Source organism: Hypomesus nipponensis, chromosome 12, assembly GCF_054491055.1.
Source record: "Hypomesus nipponensis isolate SF chromosome 12, ASM5449105v1, whole genome shotgun sequence".
Lineage (NCBI taxonomy): Eukaryota > Metazoa > Chordata > Actinopteri > Osmeriformes > Osmeridae > Hypomesus > Hypomesus nipponensis.
Window position 1 is genome coordinate 4,926,099 of NC_140372.1, and position 9,755 is coordinate 4,935,853.

The 9,755-nt window shown below is 43.6% G+C and overlaps 1 protein-coding gene across 1 annotated transcript in view; it reads left to right on the forward strand.

Moving 5' to 3' along the window:
• The window catches only part of pcdh9 (protocadherin 9), a 139,159-nt gene extending 134,156 nt beyond the window's left edge, over positions 1–5,003 (forward strand). Inside the window, exon 3 of the mRNA XM_084668276.1 lies at positions 4,636–5,003. Within this exon, the coding sequence (XP_084524402.1) occupies positions 4,636–5,003 (368 nt within the window). The remainder of the gene's footprint in view (positions 1–4,635) is intronic.
• The last annotated feature ends 4,752 nt before the right edge of the window (positions 5,004–9,755 follow it).

Genomic DNA, 9,755 nt, shown 5'->3' on the forward strand with positions numbered 1-9,755 from the left:
TGTGTGTTGGACATACACCATGCGCGTCTGCGTGCCTGTGAGTGTTTGCTTGTCTCTCGGCCCGCGGGCAGAAAGCTTGCCCTCTGGTGAGCTGTCACCAAGTGCGTAGGAAGCAACAACGGCGAAGGAGCTTTTTGCATGACAGGAACCTGAGGGTCACAGGGGTCAAGATCATTAGCATATTCACTCATCCAAACGAGAGAGTGGTGAGCAGTTTAGGGAGAGGCCTCTGGAGACTCAGGTTCCTGTCATGATGTCCAGCTCTTGGGCATATTACATGAGGAGAGGCCGGTGTGTGTGTGTGTGTGAGTGATTGAATGAGTGTCGGCGTGTGACCCACTACAACAGTAGAAAACATGATTTATATTATTTTTTGCCCCATTCTCCTGTTCTCTCTTCTAGTCAGACAGCTTGCTCAGCCAACTCTCACCCTTTACACACACACTCATTCTCCGATGTCCTGTTAGTTTCTCCAGTAGATCCCTGATAAGTGACATGGTGATGTCGAGGCCCGTAGTGAGGTAATCAATGTGACTGGAGGCTGACCATGTGACTGCTACGACAGGAGGCTGAACCAGCAACAACAACACATGTGAGAGGCACTGAACCCTACCAAGACGCAGGAAACCACAAACACACACACACACACACACACATATCCAAGCGTGTAGAAATACCATAGATCTGACTGCCAGCACAAGTCTCATGTAGTCTACATTGGGAACTCTTTGACCTGCCCTGTCTGCCAAAGTGAAATAAATGCAAATTGTAAATAGACGCCAAAAGGGATGTAAACCTTTCACTTAGCCTTAGTGAACTTGTCTGGTCTTTTCCCTCAGGCGATAAAAAAAAAAAAAATTTGCGGGCAGGTCAAGTTTGAAGGCTAGAAATAGATGTGTCCCTTTTTTGTATTCATCATAATGTAGGATTTATACATTCAACTGTGGTTGGTAAATCTACGTGCATTCATGTCTCTCAGCGTACTGGTGAAGATTGAGCCTTATTGCTTCCAGTACTCTGAGCAATTTCATCCATATGTATGCGCCCATGATCAGCCCAGCCACGATCAAATGTAAAGCATAATCATTGAAAGATTTCACAACATGTTTCATATTGACGTTTCGATCCAAGTCAAACGTACAGTAACACGCTCTAGGATCAATCACTGACAAATACCCTTCGATGTCATGTCCCACCCGGTAAACATAAGGCCCCAACGTGATCTTTGATCAAAAGGGATGATTGAAGTCTGTGATGTCTGTCTGAGGAACGTTCATGTGGTCACGGCTCCACCAAGCCCTTGACTTTATTTGCCGCGTGACAGGTACGCCTTGTCTGATTGGATGTTTCAATTAGGATTGTCCCGGCCACTCTTCGACAGCAGGAAGCTATTGGAGGGAGATGGATTGTTTCATTTGTTCCCTGCCCATGGGGGCTTCTGATTGGCCACGTGACCTGCCTCCGATCTGCATTTTAATCGCCACAGCGATTACGTCGGCAGAATAGAAAAGCTAGACGTGATTAATGAAGAAACTGATAGCATCACCTGATAACAATGTCTCGTCTGAGAGGAGACGCTGCCTCCTCTTCCTAACACCAGAAGGAGCAGAGAAGGAAGAGTGATTTATGGTACAGTAAGCTGGCCCTGACTGGGGCACAAACAAAGCTTTTTCAGTGAACACGGTGCGATGGACGACGACAGAGTGAGTTCTGACCTCCATCAGAACCATGATGGGAGGAGGAAGAACCTGACTCCTGCTGATCTGAGTGTGTCAGAACATCCAACTCTGGAACAACCCTGTCATCTTGGTCTCTCTGTCTCTCTCTGTCTCTCTCTGTCTCTCTCTGTCTCTCTCTGTCTCTCTCTGTCTCTCTCTCTCTCTCTCTCTCTCTCTCTCTCTCTCTCTCTCTCTCTCTCTCTCTCTCTCTCTCTTGTCCTCCTCTCCCTCTCACAGTCAAAGATAATCTCTCTTTCGCTGTCCCTGTCCTCCCATTTTCATTTAACTGTCTCCCCTCTCTCCCCTCCAGTCTAATTTATCAAATTCATCTTCCTGTCCTCCTTCAACGCTGCCTCTCTAACCACCCTAACCCCCCTCCCTCCTCTAACCCTGCACCCTACCGCCCTCCATCCTCATGCCTTTCTTTAGACTCCTTACAAGGCCCATGATAGCCCGTTGCTAGACTCTAGTGCAACCCTACTGATTCCCCCACCCCCCCTCTTCCCACCCCCCTCCAGCCGCTTCCTCTGGCCTATCTGAACACAGAGAATGATTTCTGATGGCTCAAAGCCCGGACAAAGTTTCAACAGCCAGAGAGGGGCTCGTAGGAGTAGGCCAACATGTTCATATTAAGTCACAAAAGAGGGGGCTGGCACAATTACATGCATTTCCACTGTCCTCAGCACAACAGACCCTGAAGGCCTCTGCTTCACTCAAATATCATGGAGCTAGCCAACATGTGGAACGGCTGTCCAATTCTAATTTAGCAGATATGAGGGTTAATCACATTTGGTTGGGTAGCGACAGAGAATAACGACTAATTCAAGGAACTCGTCTGTCAAGAAAAGATGACTGTTGATGCCCTGTTCTATGTGACATGAACGTGAAGTGTACAGTGTGTCTACAGTGCTTCAGGGAAAATCACTTGAACGGTCAACCCTGAGATGCCCCCAACCCCAAGTCTCTCCCACACACACACACACACACACACACACACACATACATACATATACACACACACACACACACATACATACATATACACACACACACACACACACACAGACACACAGACACACAGACACACACACACACACACACATACATACATATACACACACACACACACACACACACACACACACACACACAGAGACACACACACACACACACACAGACACACACACACAGACAGACATATGTATTTCTGTTCTTGCGGGGACTCTCATTTGAGCCCCATTGAAAGTCCTGTTTTCCCAACCTTAACTCTGAACCCAACCATAGTTTATTATCCTGCATCTATTCCTAAATCCTAATCCAAACTCTTAATGTAAGTTTAACCCTAATACTAATTCTAACACACACACACGTGCTCACACCAAAATACACACCAACGAGTGAGTGTGTGTATTTGGCCCTAGTTCAGTAACCAGTATGGGATTCTGTCTTGGTGAGGGATAGGAGCAGGTGCCACAGTGAGTTCCCGGTAGATCAAATGAGCCATGTTATTAGGGAGGTTACCTGTGAAGGTAGCAATCTGAGGAAAAGATCAACCACAGCAAACACATGTTAACGGCAGCACCAAGAAAGAGACTTCTGCAAGAGCTTTTATCTTGCCAACTCAAAAACACATTCTGTTGCACAAAGACTCATACCATGGCTTAATGTTAAAGTTGATGATTTTGTTAATGAAAGATTTTCAAAACAAAAATAAAACATTTTAAGCTACACTGTTTGATTGTTGTGCTGTCAAGTTGTGTCAGTTCAGATGGTAATTGTCTTGCCCTGATGGGATACAAATTTTAAACATGCATTGTATTGATATTGTAGGGTAAAATGGGCTGTGCATCAGATGCCAACGTCATGGGAATGGATGTGTAGAGTCTAACATTGGTTGTATGGAGACACATTATGAGTAGCCCCAAAACAGTCCTGCTCCTTGACTCTCAACAAATGACAGTCCTGAGCTTTGACTCTCCAACACGTGACCCAGGCCACAACTTTGACTCTCCAACACGTGACCCAGGCCACAACTCTGACTCTCCAACACGTAACCCAGGCCACGACTTTGACTCTCCAACACGTGACCCAGGCCTCAACTTTGACTCTCCATCTGAAAAAACACTGTGTTGGGGTTTCTTAATGCTCAGCAGAGGGTGAAACCCTCTCTGTGACTGATCATCGCTGGTCCTCACCCTTGGCACAAAGTTTAGACTCCATCAGATAAACAGGACAGATTAGATACCACCCTTCTGCCTCTGCCTCCCCTAAATTTAGTTTGTTCTCAGCAGGACTTTGGAGTAGATCTAAAGACCCACAACCTTTTTCAAAACAAGTCGACTTTTTAACAAGCTCTGTGGCTGGTTTTAAGAAGTTGCTCTTTGTTTTTCTGAAACACAAATTAACACATGCTCACAAGGGCACCACATGAATAAAATATGAGCAGCAATGTTCGGTAATGAAGTCACAAGGAGGTTTAGAAGTTGAGACTTTATGGCACGTGATCCAACTAGTTATCCAGACACTGGTTTCCGTTGTGGATACTGTCCTTAAAAGTGATTTTCTATCATGACAAGATATCAGTTAAGACTAATACAATGAACACTTACAGGTGAAGCAATATTCAAGTGATTTTGTTTTTTGTTGTTTAATTCAACTCAATTCCACAATCATGGACAATTACGAGATATTAATTTTGACAGACTTCTACTTTCCATGCAGTGATACATAGGTATTTAACTAGTTCACTATAACTGCATCCCTGCACTGTTAAAACGAGTCATTTCCAACAGGTGCTGTACAGTACAGCAACTAAACAAATGAACAGCGTTGCTATCATGAGACATCATTCCATGTATGGTACGTAAACAAAAAGGTTCTGACGTTGTGTTCCTCTTCCTTCCTCTCCCCCCCTCAGATGGGCCCCTAGGGCCACGAGGCCTAGTGGAGGCTACGGAGATGTGCACACAGGAGTGCCTGGTGCTGGGCCACTCAGACAACTGCTGGATGCCTCCCACCCTCACCTCCTACCAGGCCAAGTCCCCTGTGTCCAGCTTCGCCTCTCCCAAAGAGTGGGGCCCCAAAGACAAACTCCTCAACGGTCACACCCTGACCCGGACCTGGAAAAACGACGGAGGGCGGGACCAGTTTGGGGACAGGAAGCAGTTCGGGAGCGGTGAGGGACACTTCAACAGCCCTGGTCACATGGCTGACATCCCATTGGCCAGCCTGAAGTCCTATCAGCCAACCACTGGGCCAGAAAGCCCCAAGGAGCAGCAGCTATAGGAAGTGTCATGGTTTGGCCCCACCCTCTCACATCTGAACACTGCAGATGCTGCTTACGCTACACATGCAGGAGTTCGGCTTGTCTGTTTTCTTTCCTAAGTTGTTTTATCTCATTGAAGTTGATGCTTCTGCAGTGTAATAGTTACAAGTACTATGTAGGCCAATAGACTAGAGCTTATGCAATGTGTGCTAAGGTCTGACTTTTACAATGGCGCAAGACAGGTTTTCACATCCCGTTTCATTTTGTTGAAGGATTTCCTCAAACAGACTTTTCTTTTTATTACTTTACATGTTCTTCACTTCCGGACAAAAAGGTGGAAAAAAGGTACTTTTTGCAAATGAAGGAAATGAAGATTGAGCGCATTTATTCAACAGATAAACTCTATTAAGGCTGACCAATATATTCCAATATTGTGACGTGGTTGTTATTGAGTTGTTCGGGACTATATTAACCTATACAATCAAAGAAAAACAGAGTTATAATTAAGAAAGCGTTCTTATAACACTGTTAGTGGACTCTTGTATAGTCTGTCATTGTCCCTGTGTTTGTAAATAGGACTTACTACTAACCAATTTTATGTACCTGTAATAATCACATGGAATAGATCATGGATCGTGACTGTTGTCCGTTATGCTTTCTCCATCATGCTTTGGGGTTTTGGTCCTGTGTGTTGTCTCTTGGTAATGGCTTGCGAAAGGGTGGTCATCGAGTTGTAAACCAAGTGTTAAGTTTTCAGACTCTCTAAAAAAAAAAAAAAAACATTTAAATAAAGAAAGAAACCTGTGTGGAACACAGCACCAACACATATTTTCAGACGTTAGAATGCACAGCATTGCCCCCCAAAACTCTCAGCTTTCGTTCAAATATGGCAAACTTATTTTTTCAAAAATGTTTTCTACTATTGATGTGTATGCTCTATTTCTATACTAGGGTAATGAAAAGCTTGGAATCATTTCCTCTGAAAAAAAAGATTAAAAAAAAAAAGTGTTCAGTACGATTCAACAGCAATATATTTGTAAATGGCTAAATGTTTTATCAGATTATGATCTCATTACTGTAAACATTTTCACTGAGATAGTTATTTAATTGAGTGCAAATGCACAGTAGATATTTGCAACATAGTTATTTTATTTTCCATAAATACAAGCATCGTTTCCACCAAGGGGAGGAGTGTAACTTTGGACTTCTTGTGTCGTGCCTTCATGATGTCCAATCATTCCGCACACCATAGTGGAGACATAAGTGGGCCCGATGCTTAGCATTTCCAGTGGTTAAATGCCTTATGCACATAATGCTTGCAACGTTTGGGCACATACAATAGAAAAGAGTGAAAAAAGTAGAAAATCAAGTCCTTGAAAAGACAGAAAAAACACAAGAGGCATGTGCAAGAGATTTTTCATCCGACCATTATGGAACGTTTCATTTTTTTAACACTTGAGAATGGACTTCTTTCCCCTGTTTCTACGGCATGGTGGGTGACACAAAGGAAAAGCATGCTGAAAAAAAATGATATAGCTTTAAATTTACTTAGTTAATTTTGTCTCATGTTTCTTTTTTTTTTTCCCGGAAAGACAATTAATTTGTACATTGAGAAGACATTGAGTTTGTACAGCACTTTCATGTTTTGTGTCACAGTACAAAAGTCAAATGGGTGGGAGTGACTTGCTTACCGCAGTATGTGTGTCAGTAGTGGGGGTGTGTGGCATCATAGATATTGAAACAGTTACCCTTGTTACTACTCTACAGGTATACAGCTACTGCAATAAATGTTTTAAATATGTACATGTTTGTTGGTGTGTGTATATCCCTTTAAATATGGTTAATTTTTGGATCACTTTAGACTTTATGCACCTTTAGAGGAAAGTCCTTTACAGGAAAGGTCAGTTGAGGATTATTATAATTTGTTGCTACTCGACTTGACTGAAACATGATTGAAGTGAGCTGTACATATAGTCTTCCCCCCGAGGCAAGTAGGGTAAAGTGCCTTGCTCAAGGAGACAATGTAATTTGGCACGGCCAGGAATCGAACCAAGAACATTCTCATTAATAGCCCGACTCCTTAACCGCTCAGCCATCTGACCCCCCATGTTCACTTACACATTCCGTGTGCCTGTGCAGTAGAGGCATTACCCCCACCTACTAGGGAGGGGCACGATTGAATCATAGGAAACACACACTCTGTACTGCTTAGTGTGCCATTCATGGTGACTTCCATCTGTTTCTGTTACTGACTAGTTCCCCTACCCAGCATCCTTAGCTCTGGGTTGTTTACATTCTGTGCTGGTTTCGATCCTCCACTTGCTGGCATTATTACTGGGAAAATGAATGTGCTTGGTCGCACAGCCAGTAATAAAGGTCCAACCCAGTGGTTGACGTAATAATATTTATTTTCTTCCTTTTGGTTTCTCTGTTTCCTCCACTGTTGATATGTTTATCAGCCGTCCCCCCATGGACCTGCTTAAATTCTTATTTGCCACGCTAGCTATCGACGTGTGCAAGGATAGTTTCTGAAAAGCTTCAAAGCTAATTGCCTTAGAAGTGTGAGAGGGAAGCAAATTAGTGTCCCACCACAACGAGAAGCGAAAAAAGGTTCCCAATCGCATAGCCTTCCATATAGCTTTGAGAATATATTTCAGACGAGAGAGACGACGTCTCCAAACACTAGAGTGGAACTGAGTGAAAGTTCAGCAGGGAATCAGTTTCAAACGAGTAAGACTTAAAAAAAAAAGAGATGGGGGTCTATTCACACAGAATAACTAATAATGATAAGCTTCTGTATGTGTTGAAGTTTAAAGAAAGTTCACAAATAAGGGTTAGAGATTTCATAAAAATATTGACTTGTGTTGGTCAATTCAGAGTTCTTGAAAATTCACAATTTACGCAAGTTTAAAATGAAGAAAAACTGAATTTTACCATATCAGCACCATGGACAGTACCAGCCTTCTCTCTTTGATTCAGGACTCTGGACAGTAACCCTGATATAGCATGAGTTGCAAATGTGTCATAAACATGTATATTGTTTGTTAAGAGTGCCTTGACAGTATTTCAACAATGTTGATGTAAATATTTGAGAAGAACTTCAAGGATTATAATTTCTGCACTTGCCCAGTATACGTTTTGCAGGGTTAAGTTACGTTTGTTTAAGGTTGAAGTAAACCTGAAGCAAATGTTGTAACAGATTATATTTTGACTGGTCTTGGATGCTTCTGTTATAGCCACACAAAAGAAAAACAATTATCTGCAGGCAAATCAGTAATGAGGGATTTCAATGACGTTTAGCAATCATTGAAATTTGCAATCCTTGTTGACAAATGCAATACAATACACTAAAGCCCAACTCCTAAAGATCCTGCCATCAACAGAAAAGGTTGCCATACACAAACGTTTCGCAAATTACATGTTAGTGATTACAATATTGCAGCAGAGCCTAATAAGCATGCAGCCAAACAGTGTTCATTAAAATGCATAAAATAATATTGATGTTGGCAATGCAGGCCTCTTCCTTTCTTGACGCGTCCTTTCAGACGGGATTCAGCTGGGACCACGGTATGCATGTAAACCAATTCAATTAGCTGTGAGTGGGAAGCATTTCCCATCTCAGAGAAACTAATTGGCTCTCTGACTTTAGTGTGTGTGTGTGTGTGTGTTTTTGTCTGTGTGTGTCTGTGTGTGTGTGTGTTTAGTCATAATGCCTCTTAACTGTGGAGCAGTGCTACTGTAAAAGTGAGAGACACACACCTTCCCCGTGTAAACAGACCAATCCAGACTATCAGGGGAAAAGGAAATTGTCTCAGTCCATGGAGAAGCTTTCCTGATGTAGATGCTGTAAGTGGGAGAATTACATTATTAGTCTGCAGCTAGCCCGAACCTCATGAGTTACATACCTATCTTAAATCGTAATTGTGCCCTGTGTCATTCCAAACCCCACCCTTTAACCCTAATTATAAAGAAAGTGTCACTATTGAGATTCCAAGAAATTTCCTCTGGAAACCTTCTGACAAACTGCCAACATCTACAGGCATCAGGATAATTGCGCTCTGGGACATCATCGTTCTGAAGCAGGACAGGTCAGACTGACAGATACATACATATTTCAGTGATCATGAGCTTGTGATTCAGCATATCACCCGTTCAATCAGGACAGATGGTTAGATTGGAACTCTGCAGAATCGAGGACGTCAAAGTCAGCAGGAATCAGACCTCAGCATGGCTGGCTTGGTTCCCCCACAACGCACTGCTACTTTGACCCTCCCTTCTGCTATACCCAGCAGCACTTACACAGACTCACCAGGAGAGAGGGAACTGGGGGAAGCGGGCGGGGGGGGGGGGGGGGGAGGTCCAATTCAGGAGAGGAGGATTGCGGAGAGGGAAAGCCTTGACCATTTCATCACGGGATAATACCTCGGTGAGGATCAATGGCCTGCTGTTCCTGACAGATAGAGCCATTCTCAAGGCCCACAGGCCATTTAGAGAGAGACACGATAGCTACACGAAGGACAGACTGTCGCTTCAACCTCAACGAAGGCTGATTCACAGTGGCACTGTGGCAGATACATCTATATGGTGTCCCCCAACCAGCGCACCGCCCCACCAAGCCAATCAAGGAACAAACACTCCCCAGACCAAAAATCCCCAGACCAGGAGCGTGGAACCCTGAACAAAAGGGCTGGGATGAGCGGATGAGAGATGGAGGACAGAGGGATTGCTGATCAACTTCCCCTAGTCGAGATGGGGTTGGTGAGTGGAGACTT